Source organism: Wyeomyia smithii, chromosome 1, assembly GCF_029784165.1.
Source record: "Wyeomyia smithii strain HCP4-BCI-WySm-NY-G18 chromosome 1, ASM2978416v1, whole genome shotgun sequence".
NCBI classification, from domain to species: Eukaryota; Metazoa; Arthropoda; class Insecta; order Diptera; family Culicidae; genus Wyeomyia; species Wyeomyia smithii.
The window spans coordinates 87,993,537-88,019,263 of NC_073694.1; the positions used below are offsets into that span (position 1 = coordinate 87,993,537).

Consider the following 25,727-nt stretch of genomic DNA (forward strand, 5'->3'; position numbering starts at 1 on the left):
CATCACGTTGAAAAATAGTATACACTTCTTTGGCACCTTATCTTAGAAGCACTAGAAGCTATTTGATACAAAGTATGCGACATGAAACAGTCAAACAGTCAAAATAATAAACAAAAACAAAAAAAGGGGACATTCGTGGTGGTGATGTTATTTTTGGCCTATAAAAAATAAGGTTTTTTCTAGTGTAAAACAGTATTTTAGAGCGATTTTTCTGCAAATATCTGTACTCAGACCACTAACCAGCAGAAATCATCAAAGGTTAGTAATTGTTTAAATGATTTTCTCGATATATTAAGGTATTTTCAATAATATTTATGTGCGGGTAAAATGGACAGCCCATGGTGATCGTGAAAAAATAGTGTTAATTTCTATTGAAAAATCTAGATGCTTCGTGTTTATATCAGAAAAACGCAAAGGTAAACCCGGACCGATGAACAGATGACCGCCGCTAAACGTACCATTGAATGCGGAATGTCCGTAAAAAAAGCTTCCGACATTTCTCAGTTTCTTGCGGATAAGGTCATATATTGTTATTAATTCTACGACAAACGGTGAAAATTGAACTGTTGGTGAATGCATAAGTGTGTCACGTGCTATAGAACAACATTTCACCATCTGTAAAAGGATAATTGATGTTCACGCCCAAGGTGTTCATATTGCCACCTCCATATGTTCATTTTACCCACACGTGTCCATTTTACCCCCAAAAAACTGCTTTCGAAAATGCTCATGAAAACTAGGAAAAATACTATATTTGAGTATTTCTTCTTATTTTTTGTATTAACCATTAGTGACTCAGTTAATGTGCACTATTGACTCATAGTTGTAGTGTTAAACTGTGGAGGAAACTGGGAAATGGCTTAGGGTGTCCATTTTATCACCCCCTCCCTACTATATTATTATTCATATTATTCAGCTGGGCATAAAAAATAAAATAAAAATTATTATTCATATTATTAGTTCTCTAATCAAACATTGTGTTAGGAAATACACTTGACAGATCACCGTCAAGTCCTCCACCATTTCGTCCATACATCGCGAGTTGAGCATATTTAAGAAAAAAAGTGTTCCCGACTGTCTTCAATATTCCATTCAATCTCGGGTTTTTCCGTATTCTTCTCAAAATTTTAATTAAAAGTACCACCCTTATGGAAAATGACTGAGTCGTAGAAACTCTATTTTTTTGTAAATTTTTTTGAGTTAACACCAGGTCTCGACGTTCCATGCATTTCCAAGACATTTGGCATAAAAAAAATCGATATCGACAATTTCATGAAATCTGTGCATTATTTTCATCGGTCAAAAAGTTGAAACTTTGACCGCTTTGAGGTAAGTGTTCCCAATGTCCGATCGAGCTGAAATTGGCATGGGGACTCTATTCGAAAAGACGAAAGTTTCGAACCCTACCGCTAAACGAAATTATAAAGTTGATTTTTTTATATATATGCCCTTGGCCCCAAGCTCGAAGACCCAGAAAGTTGTTATTTTAGAATTTTTTTTACGAGTTAAGGCCAAATCTCGACGTTTAATGCATTTCTAAGACATGTGGCATAAAAAAAATTCAATATCGACAATTTCATGAACTACATACTACCAGCATTATTTACATCGCTCAAAAAGTTGAAAATTTGACCGCTTTGAGGCACGTGTTGCCGATGTCCGATCGAGCTGAAATTTTGCATAGGGACTTTTATCGAAAAGACCAAACTACCGCTAAACGATATTCGAAGGTCAATTTTTTCATATATCTCATTGGCACTCTACTAAACACGACCGAACTTTCGTGGTTACAACAGCACTATGATATAGAAGGAAGCTACTACTTTTTTCATAACTTTTACATAACGGAAAAATACAAATTGTTGGAAAGATCAACCTGAAAGTTTCATGAAAGTGCAAAATTACACATAACCTATGCATAACTATAAGTACTTGACATTTTGTTGCTAGAATGTTTATTAATTTCATAAATTTACCTTTTTCTTGATCTCGTTTTTCATATCCCACTTTTTAGATGCATTGCTAGCCTCACGCTTTTTCTTTGCTGCGTTGACAGTAACGTACTGTTGTTTAGCTATTCGAGCATTTTCAACCCGTTCTTCAATTAGTTCTCTAACGCTACTGTAAGTCATTATCTGTTCGATGAGACATTTTAAAATCTTGAAAATGTCAGCAATTGACAAATGAAACACTGTGTATGAATTTAGGGCTAATAATATGTGATTGTGAATTTGCGCCAATTGTAATCCAGGATCATCGTAGCTTTGATAGCCTCCTCTCATTGAATAGCGCCATTTTGCCCCTTTTTCCTCAATAAGAGCACCAGAAGCTAAAAAGTGTAGACGTAGTAGTTCAGAAATGGTTGTGGAATCCATTGGTAATTCGTTAAGCTTAGTGCAATATTGTGATTCACACCAGATAGCAGCTTCAGTTGCCTTTTTGAGAGTTTCCATTCCATTTTTACGATTACCGCAATCAGCTTTCGGGTCATATCTTACAGGAACTTCATTCTCTTCTTCAATTTGAAGGGAAAAAATTGTACTCAGTAATACTTGTAACACATCACTAAGAGGACCGTTTACTTCTTTGAGTATCAGCGCTCTTTCAAGTAATTCCATTGTGAGACCGTTGGCAAACTTATCTTTAATTGAAAGCAATTCTGCAAAAGATGTCATAAACTCCAGAACAAACATGAAGTCGCTAAAATGTTCTTTCCCTATTATTGTACATACTGGTTGCGGTGCTGGAATTACACGTTGATCAGAGAGTTCCAGATCTTCTTGGATACGATTGTATTTTTTTATCGCAATAGTAACCTGCTCTGCAAGAATGGCCTTTTGTTCTTCGAGCCGTTTTTTTTCCAATGCATCCTTTTCTGCTTTTTCTTTTCGCATTCGTTCCATTTCTTCTTTCAGATTTGCATCGTCTTTTTTATTACCTTTACTTTCAGAGGCATTGTTTGATGAATCTTCAGATTTTTTTAAATACTTGGATATACTTTGTTGCTTCCCATTCTTCGTTCCACATTCATTATCTTTTTTCTTTTTTCGCTGCTTCTGCTGAAGTTTCGGAAATTCATTTTTCTTTTCTAGCTCCTGGCGTTGTTTCTTTTCTTCAGCATTCTTTAAACGTTTAGATTGTTCAAAATCTGGGGGTTTGCCAAGAAATATGTGATCGGCAGTTATACCTTCCTCTGTGACGAACTTTTTGATCGATGCTTCCTTAATTTTGAGCACTCCATTTACTTGCTCTACATGCTGTTTTAAAAAAAGTTTACATTTGTCGCGCGTTGTAGAGAAACGATCACGCTTTAAATTTTCAGCGCAAACAATCCACTCTTTTGGCTTGCACCCATCTTCTGATTGTACACGATACTTATTTTTTTCTGTTTTTACGGGACTAGTTTTGTTACTGTAAGAAATAATAAAAAAAAACAAAATTATTATGCCCCAGAAGTCACTCGAAGGAATTTTCCAGATAAAAATCGAATTGGAATAACTAGATAATTTTGAATGGTAGATTAGCAAATTTTTGTGTGAAAACTCCAAGTTTTTAAATGCATTTTACTGCCGCTATTCGCATAATAGTCCTATGTAAAAGTTGCGGGTCCTGTGTAAATTTTGCGAAAGTGGGTCCATTTTGGCATGTTTTTCAGGAGTAGCCATTAAAAAAGTGAGGTTTGCTTCCCACAACCTCGATTTTAATGGCTACTCTTTGGAGCATGCCAGGATGGACCCATTTCCGCAAAAAAACAAGAGAACATAGGACTTTTACATAGGACTGTTATGCGAATAGCGGCAGTTTAACCCTAAAAGGAACAAAAGTTGACTAATTCTACAAAATGGATTTTGAAGGTGAAACTATGAACTTTCATCCCAAACATGTTGTTGTTGCATATATGTGCAAACAAGGAAGTAGGGTGCCTCCAAAAAGTGTCATTTTATAACAAAAAAATACCGGTAACTTTTTTCTCTGAAAAGTTAGCAATTATCTATTAGTGTCAAAATATGCAGTTTTCTACGCCCTAAAAGTCACTCGAACACCGCTTCCAAATCCGAATAAAGCTGAAAAAACTAGAGCAATAATAGTGTTTTTTTAGACCCACCCCGAATGAATTTGTAAAAATTGCCCTAGAACAGTGAAAAAACGAGATGGAGCAATAATTTTTTAACGAAGTTTCATGAAATTAAATTAGCTACAATTTTGTGGTAGACAATATTGCTCTATGTCATAAAATAAAAAAGTTACAATTTTTATTTTGAGTACAGTAGGACCACCCTAGTAACCAGTCATACCAAAAGATAGATTACTCTTAGTAGAGTAACTTTCTAGAAGACAAGAAATCTCTAGCATCTATGGTTTCCGACTTACAGATTTTTGTCGTGAAATTTCACGATTCCGACCATAGTGGGCTGGTTCGCCTCATCAGATATCATTATTCTACGAAGAAATTATCGAAAATTAGCGCTCATGATAGACAGTAGGACTCCTTTGCCATATAGATAAATAAAATTTGTCAAATCTTTTTTCACAATACTATTGTTTCAATGTTGCAAAAATTGATTGAACAGGTAGCCCACTTGGCCACGCGTCGCCTCTGGAGCAAGGCCTCTCCGATATAAATTTTTGGCCCCAGTTTTGGCACAGACAAACAGATGAGCCACTCGATGACGATTTCTTCATCTTGCAAAATAACGATTGTTTAGAAGTGTTGTTTATTAGGCAGTAATGCCACTGATGTTGCTATAAACAAGCGTACACACTTATTAGCGAAAACAAAAACCGTTTTTACGGAAATTAATTGCACGGCTGTTTGTCTGTGACTTTAGTATATGATGCACAATTGGGTAAGTCAACTCAATCCAATCGAAAATTTGAAGTAACAGAGGCATGAGCGAACATTTAACACTTCAAAATTTAGTGCTTAAACCTGCTCCACCTTAAAAGGCTAGTTGAAATAAGTCGTAGTTAAATAAATCAAAATGATTGACAAGTTTCGGAACTGCAAGGTAAACCTTTTTTCGAAGACCAAAAAGCTCAGTTAAAGTTTAGACAAATATTATAAGAAGTGCTTAGTCCCCCAAATTCCCGCCGATGCTTACAGCTGTTAAGAAACAGCAAGCTTATCCGTTAAGTTTGATTTCGCAGGTCTAGCTACTAAACCGCTGTCTATTTTGGTTGAAACCAACAACCAGGTTTTCCATAACAGAGAGGATCAAGTCAATTGCCTTACAGATTTTCAAGTTGATATTTTTCAGAAATGGTTCAATGGTTCAAGCCTCCCCAGCTGGTCTCGAGGTACGATGCTGGCCTAACAAGCCAGTCGTCGTAGGTTCGAGTCTTGACTCGGGAGAGACTGTTAGTGTCAGTAGGATCGTAGCGCTAGCCCCGCAATTGTCCTGTACACTTAACAGTTGGCTGCGAAGTCTGTGTATAGTAAACAGAAGGTCAAGTTCCGAATCGGAATGTAGCACCAAGGCTTTGCTTTGGTTCAACAAATGAAGCTGAAGAGAGTGGCCACCCTGTAAATTATTACTATGGTTTCCAAATTGTTTGAATGTTTAGTTTCCGGATTTGCACCATAAAAGGCTCCCAGCTGGTCTCGAGGTACGTTGCTAGTCTAACAAGCCAGTCGTCGTAGGTTCGAATTCAGAAGAGAAACTTTTATTATCGTAGTGCTAACCCCACAATATAACGGTGAGCTGCGAGATCTGTGTCAAATAATAACAGAAGGCCAAATTCCGAAACGGAATGTACCTGGGATTTGCTTCTGCATCATAAAAGCAGCAACGTACTTCCAGCACACTGGCAACTATTTTTTTTATTCGCTTCGCAAAAATAGCTTGGGATGAGAGAGTCTTTCTTTTTCAGGATATTTTATTGAATTGTCTCGGACGTCCTGAATTTTGGTGTCATTTCCTGTAGCACAACAGATACTCCTTCCAACATCGTCTGATAATTTGAACGAGAAGTCGAACAAGAGACTTTTAGGTGAAAAAGAGATCATTTTAAAAGAAAAAAAACTTTAGAGACCTATCGTTGAAAAAAGAGACTTTTTAGAGACTAGCTTTAAAATAGAGACCAAGTGTCTAAAAAGAGACCTGTTACCAGCCCTGGAAATATTTAAACTGAGTATAACAGCACGTTACTAGGACAAAATTCTAGTGTATCTGAAAGAGTGCTGCGATAGTAGGAAGTGAAAATTGAAAATAATTGGCTGTAATATTCGAAAAATTTTGCTGGGGAAAATAACTTTTATCAGCACTGAGCAACACTGTAATATATAACCATTGTTCTTTAGTGCTCATTCTCAATTATACGAACAGAGTTAACACGCTAATAAAACGTTTATCTTTTGTTTCCTCTAAAGTACCGCGTTATTTATTTATTCTCGATTTTTTCCCTCTCTTCTCCGAGGTTTTCCCAGCAACACAGTCGTTGCTGTATCACTCATCAGAAACAGCTGACGCAATAAAAATTTTTGGGCTGATGGCCAGCGATTCCCCACTGTGCAACGGTTGTTTAGCTATATCAGCAAGTACACAACGGATGTATTCCACATTTCTGGTGCGAAAAACATTTCTGCAGATATCCTGTCGAGATTGGAAACGATTTCCTTACCATCTACGATGAACCACAACGGCTTTGCCAGACAGCAGGAAAACGACGAACAGTTGCAAATCTTGCAGAAATTATTTCATGCGAAAATAATATCAAACTCGGGCTCAGCGTCCGAAAATATTCAAAAACCATTATTTTCCTTTGTTTGAAGGCATTTTTTTTGCTTGGCCAGCGTTTGTATGATGTCACCCCACTGTGCCAGGCATTGTTCGCCCGAAGAAGTTAAGTGTCAAAAAACAATCTAATTGGCAAAATATAAAAGTAACTATAAATATAATATGGGTGTTCATGTCGAGCTCGTAATCAAATACCCAGCCGTAAAAATACTCACCTCCATTGACGAGTAATGGAAGATACACAGTTTACGGCTGGGTATTCGTATACGAGCTCTATGTGAAGACCCCTAATATATAATGATGTTTCTAAATCACATTCTTCGCCAACCATAAGTAAAACTATTGAGTTTTGGAATTTGTTGATTTCGAAATTTACCTTAAAAAATCTTGTTGATGAACATGTTCTAGAACATACGAATCATTTTTAAACCTAAGAGATTATATGCGTATTTAGTCAACGAGAAAAGTTCAGCACTTACCTGTTTGAGAGTACCTCCAATATAGTAACAGAGCGATATATATTTTTGTTAGGATCAACTGCATCCAACTCTTCTCCCTTAAAGTAACGATCCTTAATAAAACCCAAAACATCGTCAAGTTGAGCATTTAAAGAACAACGTTTCGTATGAGAAGCTATTAGTAAAAATGGAGCTTTAATTGCATGTGGAAAACTTTTTAATACTTTTCGAGCTTGTTTTTCAGATTCCAATGCTTCCGCGTAAGTCAAATTAGGTTTTCCAGTTATTGAGCAGCTCCATACAATGGACGAGATAAGCAGAACTCGATGAAAGTAATCCCTAGTCGGTAAAAGAGAACGAAAAGCTATATTAGTGTTTAAAAAAATAAACTGCTAAATGCGTTAATAATTTAGTTACTGTTTGGTTCACGATGGCAAATATGATTGCATTAATAGTTCATATATATAACATATTACCAAGTCCTAAATGAAAACAACATAAATGGCGTGCTGCTCATGAACGGATCCGTCTAACTGGGACTATTAGACAAAAAAAATATACATAATGGGTATTCATGTCGAGCTCGTAAACAAATACCCAGCCGTAAAAATATTCACCTCCATTGACGAGTAATGGAAGATACACAGTTTACGGCTGGGTATTCGTATACGAGCTCGATGTGAAGACCCCTATAGATTTTAAACTTACTCATAATTACTGAATATTTCGTTAGTGGTTTCACAATAGAAAACTTCGTCGTTATCTCGTAACCGTTCTGTTCCGGATACTTTTTCAAAAAGTTTTCTTCGAAGTAAAGGCATCTTAACGCTTATCACTATTATTGGGAACGTAAAAAACCTCACTGCAAATTAGCTATGATTGGGCTTGCTTTGCTCCACCGAAGCTCGATTTTCCCTCTCAGACTCAGAAGCTAAAAGTATAACTACAAATCCACCCAGTCAGTGATGTTCGATTATTTATCGATTAGTCACATTGAATGTTAAATAAATCGATAACTCCGTACTACGAACAGCGATGCCAGACTGGAAGACATGTCTTCAAATGGAAGACATTACACGCTCACTTTGGGCTACTCAGCGACTGAGTTGAATTTTAATCATCTTTTTCAGTTGTTCGAAGACGTCAAAAAGTGAGTAGAATTAAATTGATCATGGCGGCAAATTTCCTCAAAATTGGGTAACTGGTACTTGCGTGTTGTTTTTGTATTTTTTTGCAATAAAAAGCAAACAGCGAACCGAGCAAACCGTCTGAAAAAAGGAAGAAATAGAAATGTTTGAAGTTAGTTGTTATCGGTAGGTAATTCATAATTTGAAATAATTGACTGCAACTTATGCCAATTTTTCTTTTTCACCAGGATTCGTTGGTTGGATATACGGCGAATCAATTCAAAGATCTCCCGTGTCCCGGCGAAGAAAGGTAAATTTCTTGAAATAAGCCTTTTTTAAAATAAAATTCATTAAAAGGCAAAATACAATAATATCGAGTCAATAATGATAATTTTTCCGAAATCATTGAAGTTAAAGTACTCATTTTTGAGTCGAAAATGAGTAACTTTTACGCATCGCGCATCAGGAATAATATGGGTAATATTTACTCAATTTTTATAACATTCGGTGGTACTCAAAAATGAGTAAGACAACTTCTACTCAATTTTGAGTACATACGGTTTTAGCGAAACTGATTAGGTTTTGACTCAGTTTTGGGTTATCCAGAGTGAGCGTGTAGATGTTTTGTAGAGCAACATGTCAAAAGGGTCTATCTACTTTCATCGATTTTCTTGATTGACTTTTCATTTGTTTAATAGTTCAGCTAAAGTAACTATTCCCAACGTGATTTTTATTTAAGAAGCTAGATTAGATTCTCCGCTATCAAATGGTGTAAAGGACATATCATGAAACGTGTTTAATAAGCCGTGGCGGTTGAAAGAAACCGATCGATCAAAAAATCGATCAAAGCAGATAGATCCTTTTGACATGTTGCTCTTATTTTGCCCTGCGGTGAAGACATCTTAATTTGTAAAGACAAATGAAAGACATTCAAAAATGTGTGCAGACATAAGATATTATATAACATGACCCGCATTTTGTAGAGGTGGTGACCCTATTTTTTACTCGACAGTTTTCGATTTGCCGGTAACCATAGGCGCCAACTTCAGGGGGCAAGGCACTTTTTGCATCCCCCAATATTTTTTCCCGAAGGGCAACGTATCATTTTGCCCCCTCAATAATTCTAGAATATTGGCGTCGTTTTTTTTTTGTTTTCCTGATAGTTTTATTTGTTATTATTAAACTTCACAAACCTCATGCCATTTTGCATAATTGTGGTCTATGATAGTTACTATCAAAACTGCCATTCCAATCACGCAAAAATTTTAAGCAATATATTTTTAGAATCAGATAAATCAGATTTTTTCGAGGCTCTTTGGCCCCCCCAATAATTGAATTAAGTCGGCGCCCATGCCGGTAACTTTTTCAGTCTTTGGTCGGTCATAACGAGCCATCTCGGGTTGGAAGACATGTGAAGACATTTATTATTGGTACGTGAAGACATTTGAAAAAATGACCTGGCATCCCTGCCCGGCGGTGAAGACATTTGTTTGTCAAGCAGCGATGCCAGATTGGAAGACATGTCTTCAAATGGAAGACATTTACCCTGCGGTGAAGACATCTTTGTTTGTGAAGACAAATGGAAGACATTCAAAAATATGTGAAGACATTCGAAAATATGTGATATGACCCGCATTTTGCAGAGGTGGTGACCTTTTTTTTTTGCTCGCCAGTTTTTGTTTAGCCGGTAACTTTTTCAGTCTTTGGTCGGTCCTAACGGGCCATCTTCGGGTTGGAAGACATGTGAAGACATCTTTTATTGGAACGTGAAGACATTTGAAAAAGGACCTGGCATCCCTGTTGTCAAGACAAATGGAAGACATTCAAAAATATGTGGAGACTTAAGAAAATATTCGCCCTGACGGAATTAAATCATCTCCTTCACACACATTGAACTGCCCGTATGCGAATTTTAGGGAAATTTACCGAAATGGTTGCTATCACATTCACCCTTGAAGAAATTCCTATTCCCTGCACTCAGAGAGTAAACAACTCCGGCACCGTAACTCCGTCAGAGCGAATGTGATATGACCCCAGGTTAGCGAGCCAATACATTAGAGAAATGACAAGACACTCACCGTTAAGGCAACTGTCAAAATCAAAACGGGCGAGCTGTATAAATTTGCATTGCCGTTATCCGTTTTGATGTTGACAGTTGCCTTAACGGTGAGTGTCTTGTCATTTCTCTAATGTATCCAGCTTTCCACGAGCGGTAATGGCGGACAGTGCACGCAGCCCATTTAGTAGTGGTGGGCGATCCGCTCATGAACTGATCAAAAGAACTAGCTCTTTTAGGTGAGCGAGTGAGCCACCGCTCAGAATTTTCCTGCAGTGGCTCACCAGTTCACTGATTGCGGAGCTTACTGAACTGACTGAACTGGCTGCAAGAAAGAACCGAAAGAACGAAAGAGATCAGTGAGCGAAAGATTTCAATGAGAAAGCAAATCGGTGGAAGCCGATCCGCTCATACACTGATTAAAGAACTAGGTAGTTCTTTCAGTCGAACGAATGAGCTGGTCTATTGACCAACACATTAGAACGAGAAAGAAAACGCTGACGACTGTAGGTAGAAAGCAATGAGCATAAAAGAGAGGTTAGGAGGAGAGTGCATTTTCCTAGTATTAGTAAATGCTTCAAATGTAAACAACTAGACGAACTCAATGGTAAACTCAAATAGCTACGTCACTATTTGGCATCATCTCTGGGCAGATGGGGGCAAGCAGAGGGGCGCGTGCAAGTGTTAGTAGGTTTTCTCCTCACCTCTCTTTTATACTCATTGGGTAGAAAGGGCAAAAGTGAATTATATTTACAATTCAATTGGCGTTGACGGTGTTGCTGATATTTGTTTGGTTTCTGCGTGCGAAAAAGAAAGAAGGAAATATTTTTGCTTTTGTCATCACGCACATTTTGACAATTACCTACGAGAGTTCACGTAGGTGCGAACAGCCTTCGAAATCTCTTTCAACGCGAATAAACCGAATGTTTTGTCTGTTTCTTATGAGGTTCAACGTAAGTGGGAAAAGGTATTCGATAATTTTTCAACTTTTTATACGTTTATCGCACGAAATGTGCTGATGATGTGTAAGTGATTCATTGATGAAGGAATACCAGATGGGCCTTTTTTTCTGCAAAACGTAGATTTTTGGGATCTGTGTGCCAATTTATGATTAACAGAAGATATGCAGTTTTTCTCAGAATAAGTGCAGATTTTTGCTCAAGCCAATTTTTTCCCAATCCGAAGTAGATATTTTACTGATTTCAGGCTGATGTAATTTGGTAGCTACATATATTTTATAGAACATCTGGCATCTTTGTTTCGATGTTCCTTTTTTCCAAATTGAATTTGAATTTTTTCGACTGCAAAACGTGTATGCTAATCATTTATTTGTGGAAACCCAATTATAATTTCGAAAAACATAACTCGCTATCATTTTTCATTCAATACGAACAGTATCAGCTCGCTTCTCAATCTCAACGAGAAAGGTTTTGCGTTTACATTTAATCGGTAATTTTCAGCTTGAACTGGGTAACTAAGTTTGTGTAGTACTACACGTTCAAAATAAATTTTTCAGATAACACCGTTTGTGAGCGGACACTAAGTTCATTTTACCATCGAAAAAGAAGTGGGTAAACACTTGTTGAGTTCAAGACTTTTTTAAAAAATTAATTAGCATTTTTCAGACATGCAAGGAAGAACCTCCAGCGACATCTGGTACCATTTCACCAGAGAAAAGGGAAAGGGCGTATGTCGGTACTGCAAGGCGACAATTTCCATGTCTTCAGGCTCAACGTCGAACTTAAAGCGTCACATGAATGGAAAGCATCCGTTTGTTCCATTGAACAGGGGAGATACTAGGACGGTGCAAACTGTGCCATCAGCTGTTGCTGATAAGGATGGCGATGCTGTTACGAGTCAGGATATTGAAAACAGAGAAACAGTGCAAGAGCTTCGCATGGGTGAAGCTGTCGAACTAGTTTTTCCGACAACTTCTTTCCAGCCTCCGCAATCGTCAATGACGCGTTTTGTAAATGTGATAAAACGATTGCCGGTTTAAAAAAGTAGAACGATTGATGTGCAGCTGCTTAAAATGATATGTAAAGAATATCACCCATTTTCACTAGTCGAGGATAAAGAGTTCGTAAGATTTGTGGAGCTCCTGAACCCATCGTATACCCTTCCCAGTCGCAAAACTTTGTCTAACAGTTTACTGCCTGCTGTGCATAAAGAATTGTTTGAGAAAGTGAAGAGTGAGTTAATCGATAAGCAATTAATATGCTTGACCAGCGATGGATGGACAAGTGTTACAAATACCGGTTTCTACGCATTAACTGCCCATTTCATTGACAGAAACGGAGAAATGAAGTCCTATCTCCTCGAATGCTCCGAATTCACTTCTGAGCACACGGCAGAAAACATTGCAGAATGGATTTCGAACGTTCTCCGAAAGTTTGAAATTGAGTACAAAATTACCGCAATTGTTACAGATAACGCATCGAATATGCATTCGCTTAATCTGGTTGTTCAGAATGCCATTGCTAATTCGATTGCAGAAGTAGTTGAAAAATGCAAAGGCATAGTTCAGTTCTTCAAGAAAAGTAGTCATGCTTCCGCTAAATTGCGCGAAATGCAAGTGAAGCTGGGTCAAAAAGAGTTGAAGCTCAAGCAGGATGTAGTTACGCGCTGGAATTCCACATTCGATATGTTGGAACGTTTGATACGTAGTAAGGAAGCAATAGTGTCTACACTAGCCTTACTAGATTCGTCGCGATGCGCATTGGAAACTGATGATTGGGAAATAATACGCCAAAGCATGGAAGTTCTTCGACCGTTCAATGATGAAACTACTGAGATTTCGTCAGAGAAAACGGTGTCACTTTTGAAAACAACAGTTATGGCACGATTACTGAGTAGGCAATTACGTTACTCAGATTCTGCTTTCTCGCAAGTGAAAAAAATAATAACTGAATTGGGAGAGGGTCTCAGAGCACGGTTTGGTGAGAGAGAATCGAATGAGTTGATTTCTCAGGCTATTCTCCTTGATCCACGCTTTCGGAAACAGGGCTTTGGTGACGACCAAAAATACAGAGTAGCATACCAAACTCTGATACAAAAAATACGGCAGCTTCCCTCAGCCTCAAACGAAGGACCACAGCTCGTGGAACCAGAACCGCAAAGCTCAACGACTCATTCAACTCTTTGGAAACAGTTCGATGAAACGGTTAGCAGACTGCAGGGAAAATCAGATCCGACATCGGCTAGCATTGTAGAGCTAGATAAATTTTTGGCTGAGCCATACTTGCATCGAACTGGTGACCCACTGGCTTGGTGGGAGACGAGAAAGCATGTGTACCCAAGACTTCACCAAATAATGCTGCGAAGATTATGTGTTCCTGCAACATCGGTGCCTTGTGAAAGGATATTTTCCAAAACAGGACAGCTGGTGACGGAAAAACGAAGCAGATTAAGCAGTAAACACATCGCTGAAATGATTTTTGTTAACGCCAATGCTATTTAATTTATTTTGCCATTACTGTATCGCTAAAAATAATAATACTTTTATTGTTGTTTGCTAAAACTAAAACAAATCAGTTTGTCTAAAATATATCCGAAATGTCTTATAATATTACAAACCTTTAAGCCCAATGTTCATGGAGCTCGACTTAATATTCTCAGAAATAATTTAACTGACTCCGGCTTCATTTTCACTTCGCCTGTAAAAAAGTTATCAACATTTCCGATACAAAATAACAGGAGGTTGTATTTATCCTAAAATTATCAGGTACTTGTTTTCTTACATTAAAAGTAGATTAAACAAACGAAAGTAAACAAATATAAACTGGACTGCACTCAAATATAAATAATAGCGTAGCATCAACCGGTTCAAAAACAGTTTTTAAGAGAAATTTTGGTCTACACGTCGCCACTTGGTTAGTTACATAGTATTACCTTTTGATATTTGAAACGTAGGTATATTTTGTCCATGATAATCCATTAAATTATAAATTATAAAATTGTCTGCACTTATTACTCTGGGGTGCCGTATGACAGAGCAGCAATCTTCCGCCAGCGAAAAAATTCTCCATACTTGCAATCGGCAACGATTCCTTCCTGCCGACACTTAAACGCATCCACTGATTGCAATTATAAGCTGAAAAGAAGGTCAAATCATAACTTCTCCGTCGTTTCAAAACTTAGATAACACAAAATATACCTTCCATGTAAACAGGCTTCAGCAGGGCCGCTCGACGATCTTCTAATTCTTTTTGCATTCAACTTGAATATATTTTCAACCAATATCGACGTATTAATTGAGCAACCAATTAAACCAGCTCCACGTGGACGCAAAATATTGTTTAATAACAATTAACCAACTTAACTTTTAAACTCGTAGTTTCAATTTTGCGAAACTATCCAACTCACTTTTGGTGTTGATAATATTTATTAATTATTCACGCAGAAAAAAACACTGTAGAATCAAAAAAAAAAGAGAGTTACAAACAACAGCATTTTTGTTTATTCGGAGGCTTATGCAAAATTATTATTAGAATAACCAGGGCTTGCTGTTATTTTAACAATATGCGCGATTGTTTACCAATTTTGACAGAACAACCTTCAAATAGAAATATATTTGAGTTGAAGTTTCATTTCCATTGAAACGACAGCGTCCTAATTTGTTTCGACCAAAATTTTAAGTTTTAAAACAATATAGGTATAGTTTGTTTCAATCATGCTCGAAGCTGCATTATATTAACTATTTTGCTATTTTGAAGTAATAAAAAGAAAGATATTTGAAACAAAAAAATAAATTATTTATTTAAAAAAAAAAAATTTCATTGTTCTGTTCTTTATTTTCTCAGTTTTATTTTTTGCTTTGATATTTTATTCTAATCTTTATAATTTTGTTTCAGCTTATTTCTGTAATCTTCACATTTTTATTCTACAATACTCGTATTAAGTTTAACAAAATTACAGCATCTGAAATATGTTTTATTATTAACTTTGTGCAAATTTATCACTTTCGATTCAAACTTTTCTATGTTGGCTATAATCAAAGATTGTTCTGATTTGTACATTTCGAATGATTGCAGATGTTCGTCAAAATCGAGAGGAATATATCTTAAGCATATTAGGAACAATTTGTCATTTGTGTCGTTGATTATATGATCAAGCTCGAATACGTTCAATAAATCTCTATCACTAATATAGAAAACAACACCGCTTTTATATACAGAGCCTCCTTTAAAAAACTTATTTAGAGATACCAAGCAGCTTCTGTCTAAGTTGAATTTCTCGAAATCCAGACTTTCGTATTTAGAAGATACCATGAGACTTGTTCTATTAGATTTACTAAGATCGATAGAAGGAGTTACAAAATTGTTGTTTATGACGTTGTTTGCAAAATTATAGCAATATTTAATCCCAAGTGATTTGCACAAATTAATTTTATTATTATTAACTCTGCTATATTGCTTAGCATCTTTATGTTTGGCTTCTGGCTGCCTGAGCATAGTAAAAAAGTAGCGTAATGGGTAATGTTATGATGCTTTGGTTTCAACGTATCATTAAACAATGTTTGGTACTGTGAATGATGAACGAAAATTAAATCCTTCAATGTTGGTACTAAATAACGGGGTATTTTACGTAACATAAACAAATAACATAGTTTCAATAAAACACAGAAATAATGCCAAACTTTATCGTCTTTAGGTATTAACTCTCCAATTATTACAGGAAAAAAAGTTATAAACGTTTTAATCTCACTCGCTGTCATTTTTAACTTGCTCTTTATAATGCTTAAATCCTTTACATCATTCGATATGTTACCAGAGCTCAGGTTTCCAAAAACGAACGTGTTTATTCTAAAGTTAAGTTCCTCGAGAGTAAATATTTTTTTGACGTTGGACTAACGTCTATATCGAAGTTAGGCACCTGAAATTGAAAATCTAGTAATTCAACCGGGGAAAACCAGGGAAAAGTGGTCAGGTTTTGAGCGCTTATATATCAGTCATTTCTTTTCAGAATTTCGAGGTTTTGGCATCAACCGATCAGAAATTCTCTTACGGTTGAATTTATGTAACAAAAATAACCTATTGTTCGAGATACACTATTGAAAAATTGATAAATCACATCGATTGTCTAAATCATACCGAGAAACCAATCACCACCTCTCTTCACAAGCACAGTCGACACTAACGGATACAACCGATCTGACTTTGTAAACAGTCTCACAGCTTTCAACCAATAACGAGCTCGCTTTCGGTAGCTGCAACAGGTGTTTCAACACCGTTTTAAAATGCTTCTTTTATCATTACCACTGAACAGATTCTAAACACCAATGGCTTGATTGATAGGGGAAATATTGCGCAAGATTGTCATATAATAATTTAAATATGTTTTCGATACTAAACTAGTTAAAAGTTGTGTTAAAAGTCGTGCACATTCAACCAATCACAAGCTCGCTTCTTGTTTGCTCGCGGATGGATTTTTGCTTTGGGCTATATAATAGCCTGTGTCGTCTCATAGCAGTCATCAGTTAACAAGTGAAAAGCCACCAGGCCGGTCTTGTATAATCAGCAGCGGTGGCTGATTCCAGCGGCCAAACTGAGCTGCAGCAGAACCAGAGCGGTGGTATCAGGCAGCAGTGGCGGAGGTAGTGGGAAGCGGCATTTCTTCATTCAGTTCGGTTCTCCTTCGATCTGAGTTGGACCCCACCAGCGGTAATCCAATTCAGATATCGTTGGATGAAAACAGCCAGAAACTGCACGAGCCAGCACCGCCACTAGGAAAGCTACCGCCATTTAGTGTGTGTGCAGTGTGCACATATAGCGTATGTGCATCTGTATTGCTATGACATTTGCGATGATAGGGATGGCGCTGTTGCGTGTGTATGGCTAGCTATAGCGTGTGTAAGACACTAGCATGTGTAGCATATTATGGCTATTGCGTGTATATCTTCAGCGTGTGTACGGATAGTTATAGCTTGTGTGTGGATAGCAGCTGCGTGTGTATTGATTAGTTATAGCGTATGTATGGATAGTAATAGCACATGGTTGGATAGCTTATGCGTGTGTATAGATAGTTGTATCGGATGTATGGAAAGGAATAGCGTGTGTATGGATAGCTGTAGCTACAGCGTGTGTATGAATAGTTTTAACGCGTGTTTAGATAGTTATAGCATGTGTGTGAATAACTATAGCGGGTGTTTATCGAAGATTATTATTGTCATTGAAAATATTAAAACGTCTTAACGAACACAGTTGTGAATTTGATTTTACAGCAGCGATTTTAACTTCTTCAGCCAGTCTTTATTCATCGAGGAAAAATTACTACCTATGAATGATCAACACTTATTTACTAGAAATTTGATTTAGATCAAAACGGGTTCTTTTGAGTATCATAAATTATTGGTAAAAAGAGTTGCAAGTTTTCTCAATGAGCATTCATTAAATTTTCGTTTTTGTTTCTCGGTGCGCGGTTTTGATTTTGTTTCTCGCACACAGAGAAAGAAACAAACTTGTCGCTATCGTGAAAAATAACAAAACAATTAGAAATGCTCTAAATCACAACTGAAGAAGTTAAGATATTTTCCTGTCACTCGCCCAAACCTTGATAACAACTACCGAAAAACGTGTGATTGAGCTCTTGCTATATTGAGTTATTGAACCAAACGTTTTTTTTTTTCAAATACATGAAGTTATATGCTGGGCTGGAACTAACCTAGCATGAGTTTTATCGATTAAATGTCAAACAATTTTCAAATTTAAAACTTTCGGTTGAATCGTTCTGGGCTCCAATTTCAGATAGTTTCGTAAAGTTTGCTTTTTGCTTAGATAGGAAAATTTTACCAATTCGCTCAATTAAATGATTGTCTTGGTAGTGCAGCAAACAAAGGGTTGATTCGAATATGTATGAAATGACAGCGATTATATGAAAGATATCCATTCTTTTAGTATATATTATTATTTATTACATTTTAACGTCTCAACATTCAGAAATACACTGTTAGATGAAATTGCAGCAAATACTAGAGTTGCAATTGTTTCTATTAATTGTTTTAATGGAATATAAGTATACCGTAGTCCAACGTCATGCGGTCGTGTCTTGAATACCACCCTCCTACTTTTTTATCTTAATGAAATAATTTAAGCAGTGTCCTAATGCATATACGCAAATGCCTTCCCATACATCGTGCATCAAATCGAAATAAACATTATTAATTATGTGATATGATGGAATACGGTTGAAAATACTTTCTCGCTTTATCCCGGTCACCGATGTGTCATTAACTTTTATATCTTCTGCATAACTTTCAATTGTCCGGAAACTGTTCTAGTGTTCAATACAATCAGTTTCTCTTTGCTGACGATTCCGCTTGCACATTCTACAATAGAAGTTGGCCCGAACGGATTCAACTAAATCAAGTACTCCAGAAAGTCCAAGGTTATCACCAGTTATAAAAGCCAACATAAAATTAATTTTCATTGTGCTGTTCCTGTAGTTGATTTCAATACCGTCTGTCTCTAGTTCAATTAGCATGTCAATGAGACTAAAAAATAAATCGTCATTTGCATATCGTTTTTTATCTTCTATTAAAATGAATCCGGCTACATGCATGTTGGCAAGTTTCGCTAGTAAATAACCTGGCAGGCTAGGAATATAATAATATATCCCAAAGATAGAGGTTCGAGTGGCGTGAGGTGAAGCGGTGTCTCCTGTTGTGAAATCATCGAAAAATAATTTCAATGGTAGCACTATTTTTGCGCCCAGGTTGGATTTGAGATTGTTAACTCTCTCCTGCCAAATTGTACCATCTACGAGACTGCGGATATAACCATCACTAGAAGGCTCGAGGTATTTCAAAATTGTTTCCAAAACATTATCAGCTTCGAGATATTTTTTCATGTGAAACTTGATAGGCATCAATAAACCTGAAATTAAATTTACATCAAAATATCCATGAGCTCAAATAACTAGCTAAATCATATTTAAATTTATGGTATAGTAAATCTTACCAGTTACGGGATCATTGCTGATTTCTTGTTTGTTTTGCGACACGCCTGCACGTAGTTCGTTACTAATTAAAAATTCTCTGGGTTCCATTAACAAGTCATATCGTTTGAGCATTCCAATACATTTGTGTTCAGAGTTAAGGTCATCAAACATATTAAAGATTTGTTCAAATATCTGTTTTCCTTCGAAGGCAATCGACGACATTGTAATAATAATCTCCCTTAACTGACGTAATATATTTTGATTAAAATCATTTTGAAATTCAAAAACAGTTTTCCTAGAAACCGTGGGCATGCTCAACCATTTAAGGTTCACACCAAGTATCACATTTTTCATTTGCTCTGTTAGAGCAGCAGGATCGATTAGGTCAATTTTATTCAAACTTTCTTCTAATGATTTCAATGGTGTTTTGCTTCGAATCATTTGATCTGTTCCTGCGGTCGATGACTTGAGTTCGGCATTTGAATTAGAAACACTGTTTGTGACTTCTTTGACGTTTTCTTTCGAAGTAATGTGGTTTGGGATTGATCTTTTCTCTGGGGACGGGGCACGAGGCATATGGACGCTAGGCATATGGATGTTAGGCATAGTATGCTAGGCATACAGACGCGAGGCATAATGGATGTGAGGCATAATGGATACGAGGCATACTGCCACAAGGCATAACGGACGCGAGGCCGAATGGACGCGAGGCCGAATGGACGCGAGGCCGAATGGACGCGAGGCCGAATGGACGCGAGGCCGAATGGACGCGAGGCCGATTGGACGCGAGGCCGAATGGACGCGAGGCCGAATGGACGCAAGGCCGAATGGACGCAAGGCCGAATGGACGCGAGGCCGATTGGACGCGACGCCGAATGGACGCGAGGCCGAATGGACGCAAGGCCGAATGGACGCAAGGCCGAATGGACGCGAGGCCGAATGCGATGTTGTACGATCGCATGAGATCCAATTATGTAGTTAAGGTGTTATTATATTTCTAAAGAGTTTAAGTTGGGTATAATACCTTTCTTGAAATCATGCGGCGAAGACGCATAATCGAGGGCAAGGAAACGAGGCGGCACTAAGCCGCCGTGGTTTCCGCAGTCCGAGCCGGCCGCCGACCCGCCGTCGGAAGCGGCGGCCTCTCGCACCCAAACGACTGATCTACTGGTTTGCTAGGTCTACTCAAACAGAGTTTTCTTCCCTTAGTTAAGTCCGAACGAGCGGTAGCGAGTAAGGACAGCATTCGCTCGGACAGCGAGTCGGCCGAAGGCCGCGAGTGTATTGCTTTTCAAATGACACTTTGAAGCGAAATACATGATATCGAATGCTGTGTTGATGATGACGATAATAACACATTCCATATCACTTCCCCTTGGCCTTGTGTCCTTTCGGCCTAGCGTTTATTCGGCCTCGCGTCCGTTCGGCCTCGCGTCCATTCGGCCTCGCGTCCATTCGGCCTCGCGTCCATTCGGCCTCGCGTCCATTCGGCCTCGCATCCGTTCGGCCTCGCGTCCATTCGGCCTCGCGTCCATTCGGCCTCGCGTCCATTCGGCCTCGCGTCCATTCGGCCTCGCGTCCATTCGGCCTCGCGTCCATTCGGCCTCGCGTCCATATGCCTCGTGTCCGTATGCCTGCCGTCCATTATGCCTAGCGTACTATGCCTCGCGTCCGTATGCCTCGCGTCTGTATGCTTAACGGGGTGTCATCCTTTTCTCTTCAGCGGTGGTAAAGTGTTTCTTAAAGTGTCTATTGAATGATGCTCTTTTATTGTAGCTCCTCGTGCAATTGTCGATGTTGCATCGAAAACATTGTATGTTGCTATGCATGTTGTTAATATGGCAGTAGAATCGATACAGTGGTGTTGTCTGCCACATGCAGTGTTCTACAATGCATGAGATCATTTTTCGTAGATTCTATTGCCTATCGCTAAACGTAACGCTTTAACGTTCGCAAGATCAGAGCTACACGTGAAATCAAATAAGCATTCACTTAAAAAAGTCCAAGTAGCTCTAGATTGTCGAGGAAAATCGATTTCGTATGCTTTGTAGAACTTGATGCAGATGTCTAGTGCCTTCAAAAAATTTAAAAATTTGTATGAAACAGTGTCGTTCCAAAGTATGAAATCAGTCAGGTTCGTCTCACTCTCTCCAAATACGACTATAAAAGGTGCTGCAGGCACTCCTTTAATACGCCACGCATCAAACAACTCTGGCACGGTTGCTTCCAAACACGACAGATTTGGAACATAAACAAAAACACTTTCTTTGGATTCTTGAATTGATGGTTTCCAACGGACCTTTTCTGGAAGGATAAGAATCGGACTGGGAAAAATATGGGCTATAAGTGAAACCACGATTGCATCACGGGCATCTACCAAAATAAAAAAGAAATTGTTGTGAATATAATCTTGAACTAATGTAAAAGCACTAGTCGCCACGCAATTTAAATTACCACACATTCGATGTTTAACAATTTGAACAAGCTAAACGCAATATACTTCAGTGGAGTAATCCAATTTCAGTGGAGACCGCGGTGAAATACGCGGCGACTGGTCCCTCGACGGTGCAAATGTTCTCAAAATGACTTTAAAATATTACCTCCATTTATGTTGTCACTGTTGAGAAGAGCTAGGAGAGACCTTACTTCGGAATCTGTTACTTCAACATACAATATTGGTCGAATAGCATCAACGAATCTTGACCACCGGTTGAATAAAAGCGTATCTTTTCCGGGATACCGCTCCTGGAAATCTAATTGTATCAGTTGATATCCTTGGTGGTTGCGTAGCGTGGGAAGCTCATTCAATACAGAAGCGCAGGTTTTGGTTTCTAATTTAGCCAGCTCCAGGCAGCGTACAACACTGTACAATTTCCACTTTCTGCGTACTTCTTCCCATTCGTCTTGGTTGTGCACGAGCCAAGATTTAACTTGCTGATATTCAGTCACTGTTGAATATAAAACGTTTAGAGCACAATGTTTCATTATTAACACATATATTACGTTGTGCTTTGGAAACTGCAGGTGAATTACACTCGGATGGTTGAACTTGCTGCTGTGCTGTAGATTCACAAACCCTGATCACTGATTTATAATTCAAGTTTCTGTCGTGGAGCCTTCCTTTTGCCTGCTTTCGTAGTTTTATTTTATTTCCGCTACTATCCTTACTGCTCGTAGGCTGGTACCAGGTTTCCTGAGAAAATAAACGAATAAAAAAATCTTAATGTTGAGATAACAAACACAAGTTGTGATCAAAACCTGAAAATCGAGTGGCGAATCCAAGTTTAAATTTAATTTAAATCCAGCAACTTTTGAATGAAATGGAAACGGGAAAAGCCTGAAGCAAAACAATCTGCTAAGCAGTGATGCTGGATTCACAGAAAGCATCGTTCTTATTTAAAGGTTGCCAAGTGCAAAGATTTATTTTATTTTGATTAGTAAACTTAAGTGATTGTTGTGATTTACAAGCTGATTTTGTACTAGTACACTAGTATGACCAGAAGTTTTGTCGTTAGATACAGAAAAAGATTTTACGAGAGCCACTCTGGGGAGAAGACAGCGCTGTAGAGAAACGACGTATGTTTATTTACCTGCGGTTCGCTTGGAAAAATGTTTCCTAATTCAGTGGCTCGAAGCTGTAGTTCAAAGGGTGTGAGTCTTCCGAATCTATCCTTGAACTCGTCTACAATAACATGGGTAATCACTTTTTTGTCGCTTCTCGTTAAAAAGGTGGTTTCTGTATATCGTTTAATGATTGATTGGCTTTTTGCAGATTCATTTAATAAAAATGCCGCAGTACACTTTTCTCGTGGGATTTCCCTTCGCTCGATCTGAACTTGGTTATGAACGTTTGATTTATCAGCTAGCGTTGGAAGATTCTGTTAAATAGAAATAAGTTTTTCAGTCGTGTTTTAAATGATATATAGATGTTTTTAATATGAATATGATGAAATGAATCATTTCATCGTATCAACATCTGGAATGATTTCAACTACCTGTTCTTTTCTCCAGTTGTTGAGATGGAAAATGAACTTCGTTCTCTCAGCAAGGAACGGATATGGGATCAATTCCTCCACTTCCTGTCGCTCGATTAGCTTGAGCGTCTGAATAGAGTATTGGTTGACTAGAAAACGACAAGATATTGAAAACAACTTGTTATGGTAACTATTTTCGTTGCAGAGGAAAACCGGGTAGGGATCATTGGTTTTTCTATAAAAATATATGTTATGCCTACTGCCGGAAGCAGGGTGCTGTGAAGCGCATCAGATGTACACCAAAGCGCACTACTATACATAACATCTAATTTTAGAGAATAATCGAATGATGAATTCGGTTTTCAGCTGCAACGATTGTAATAAAACCTACCTAGAAAACAATCGATGACCTTCCGCGATAAATCGATTGATTCCAAGAGCTGAATGAGTGCTGTTTCGTCTTCCGGAACTTCCTCCACTTCGAGCGCATCAATCAAAAACTCTTCGCTTGAAGCCATTTTGAATTTGAAAAATCAAACGCTTTTTCAATAATACACGCTTAAAGCCTCAAACACAAACTTAAGTTAAAATTATAATTCCTTCGTTTGATTTTAATATAAGTAGAGTTATTCGAATGGCTTCAATTATAGTTTGGAAACTAAAACTGTTTCTTTTTAATGAAGTTTCAATTTGATTCAATCAAATTTTTTTTTTTATTCAGGAATAAGATTTTTTTATTTCAATTATAAATTTTGCTTTTGTTTGTGTATTTGAATCAACAAAATATTTTTTTAAATTTTACCAGAAAACATACGTAGACTTTATCCACTGATGTTTTTATTTTTAACTACCTCCAATTATCTGCGTGTTCATATTTCACTTCATTTAAACTGTCCAATTTGCGATTCTCTTTTGCGTAAAATAATAAAAACCCGAAACCATTTAAACTTGGATAAAACGGAAATATTTGTTCAATTTTTCAAAGCAAAACGAACCGAAGTGAAAATTTGACAGCTTTGTTGATATTGTTGTTGACTTAATGCAAAACAGAGAGAGCGTTACATGTGTGTGAGCGAGTGAATCATTCAAAAGAACTAGCTCACTTCAGTGAGCGGATCGATTCAGAGTCACTCACTCAACTGAACCATTTTGCCTACCACTACCATTTAGACGTTTTCTGTAGGTCGGGTAATTTTCAATCGCAGTAACGGAGTGAAAAATATAAAAAAATTGCAACGTAGCATAGCAACTTTCATGAACAGTTTTGTTTATTTTGATCCGCGCATGCGCACGACAAAATTTAAATAACAAAACGCCCATTATTTGTTGAAGTTGCTAAGCTATGCTACGATGTTGTTATATTTTATACTCCGTTACTGCGATTGCAAATTCCCTGACCTACAGAAAACGTCAAAATGGGCTGCGTGCACTGTCAGCTGGCTTCTTATTTTTCTTTTCGTAACGGCCGTCATCCCCGTCGAAATTTTTTCGAACGTTCCATACTCTGATGCCAGAATGATTATTTTTAACATCTTCTGCAGGTTAATGAAAATAAAACAAATTAAAATTGCAATATATAGGCGAATAATACTCAATTTTTATTTATTATTTTGTGTTCAATAAAGCATACTTCTCACTCGTTGTTTTGCTTTCGTCTCGATTAGACGCAAATTGTTCATCTCCGTTTGAGTTTGCAAAATAACAATACACGAGTTATCGTACGGGTGTGTTTTTGTCGATTAGTTCTTGTGCTGCGCGATAACAATAGCCGGTAGTTTATCGGCAGAAACATCTTCTGCACACTGGTAGGGGCAGGCTACCCCGCCAGTGATCCGATACGCAGCTGATATATCAGCAAGAATAATTCTCCCGCACCGCTGTTACCCCGCTAGCAGCACGGACCACCATACGATCGAGCGAGTGGAAGTCAACTACAAGTGGCATCTACAAGGTCGCGTGTAGGATACGGCCACTGTGTCACAACACGAAGCTGGATCGTCATTGTTTGTTCTGCGGAGACGCTCGATTAATCCTACTATCAGCCGTGAGGTCGTGACTTAGACGTTCGGTGAAGTATTCACTTTAGAATTTTTATCATTATTATTAATAGTATTATTATTATTGTTATTATTATAATTATTATTACTATTATTATTATTATTATTATTATTATTATTATTATTATTATTATTATTATTATTATTATTATTTTTATTATTATTATTATTATTATTATTATTATTATTATTATTATTATTATTATTATTATTATTATTATTATTATTATTATTATTATAATTATTATTATTATTATTATTATTATTATTATTATTATTATTATTATTATTATTATTATTATTATTATTATTATTATTATTATTATTGTTATTATTTTTTTTTTTTTTTTTTTTTTTCTTCACATAACATTTATTTGACAC

The 25,727-nt window shown here is 37.3% G+C and overlaps 4 protein-coding genes across 11 annotated transcripts in view; 1 reads left to right on the forward strand and 3 right to left on the reverse strand.

Moving 5' to 3' along the window:
• The window catches only part of LOC129718317 (bromodomain adjacent to zinc finger domain protein 1A), a 40,716-nt gene extending 32,536 nt beyond the window's left edge, over window positions 1–8,180 (reverse strand). The window contains exons 1-3 of one of the 2 annotated variants that reach the window (XM_055668969.1): window positions 7,904–8,180; window positions 7,217–7,534; window positions 1,977–3,411 (exon numbers count right to left, since the gene is read on the reverse strand). In XM_055668969.1, the coding sequence (XP_055524944.1) occupies window positions 1,977–3,411; window positions 7,217–7,534; window positions 7,904–8,016 (1,866 nt within the window). In that variant the 5' untranslated portion in view covers window positions 8,017–8,180. Of the gene's footprint in view, window positions 1–1,976; window positions 3,412–7,216; window positions 7,535–7,671; window positions 7,753–7,903 lie in introns of those variants that run through there. The other variant, XM_055668978.1, reaches the window with a different exon arrangement.
• Window positions 8,181–12,410: 4,230 nt separating this feature from the next.
• Window positions 12,411–13,838, forward strand: LOC129716905 (E3 SUMO-protein ligase ZBED1-like). Its single transcript, XM_055666751.1, has one exon. It carries the CDS (start codon window positions 12,411–12,413, stop codon window positions 13,836–13,838), a length of 1,428 nt encoding a protein of 475 aa, XP_055522726.1.
• Window positions 13,839–18,288: 4,450 nt separating this feature from the next.
• Window positions 18,289–20,023, reverse strand: LOC129718424 (uncharacterized). The gene is made up of 2 exons (XM_055669207.1): window positions 19,336–20,023; window positions 18,289–19,251 (listed from the first exon to the last, which is right to left on the reverse strand). The coding sequence occupies exons 1-2, from the start codon at window positions 19,919–19,921 to the stop codon at window positions 18,653–18,655; spliced, it is 1,185 nt and encodes a 394-aa protein (XP_055525182.1). The 5' UTR covers window positions 19,922–20,023; the 3' UTR covers window positions 18,289–18,652.
• An 890-nt stretch (window positions 20,024–20,913) lies between these two features.
• Window positions 20,914–24,484, reverse strand: LOC129718374 (uncharacterized). Of its 7 annotated transcripts, none has more exons than XM_055669142.1 (7): window positions 23,681–24,479; window positions 23,311–23,438; window positions 22,906–23,193; window positions 22,319–22,508; window positions 21,916–22,263; window positions 21,461–21,688; window positions 20,914–21,389 (listed from the first exon to the last, which is right to left on the reverse strand). In XM_055669142.1, exons 1-7 carry the CDS (start codon window positions 23,805–23,807, stop codon window positions 21,328–21,330), a joined length of 1,371 nt encoding a protein of 456 aa, XP_055525117.1. In that variant the 5' UTR covers window positions 23,808–24,479; the 3' UTR covers window positions 20,914–21,327. The 7 variants fall into 7 exon arrangements, with proteins under 7 accessions (XP_055525117.1, XP_055525098.1, XP_055525108.1 ...); XM_055669123.1 differs by having other exon boundaries at window positions 20,914–21,688; window positions 23,681–23,855; window positions 24,141–24,477; XM_055669133.1 differs by having other exon boundaries at window positions 20,914–21,688; window positions 23,681–23,791; window positions 24,092–24,477.
• Window positions 24,485–25,727: the final 1,243 nt, after the last annotated feature.

Excerpts from the sequence above, each read along its gene's own strand:
- LOC129718424 (XM_055669207.1), bottom strand. The coding sequence starts at position 19,921 with ATGCCTAACATCCATATGCCTAGCGTCCATATGCCTCGTGCCCCGTCC. Across the intron at positions 19,252-19,335 it reads CAGCAATGATCCCGTAACTG|GTTTATTGATGCCTATCAAG; the intron begins GTAAGATTTACT and ends ATTTAATTTCAG.
- LOC129716905 (XM_055666751.1), top strand. The coding sequence starts at position 12,411 with ATGATATGTAAAGAATATCACCCATTTTCACTAGTCGAGGATAAAGAG.
- LOC129718374 (XM_055669123.1), bottom strand. The coding sequence starts at position 23,807 with ATGGCTTCAAGCGAAGAGTTTTTGATTGATGCGCTCGAAGTGGAGGAA. Across the intron at positions 22,509-22,905 it reads TTTTTCCAAGCGAACCGCAG|GAAACCTGGTACCAGCCTAC; the intron begins GTAAATAAACAT and ends TTATTTTCTCAG. Across the intron at positions 21,689-21,915 it reads CAGTGACAACATAAATGGAG|ATGCCCGTGATGCAATCGTG; the intron begins GTAATATTTTAA and ends TTATTTTGGTAG.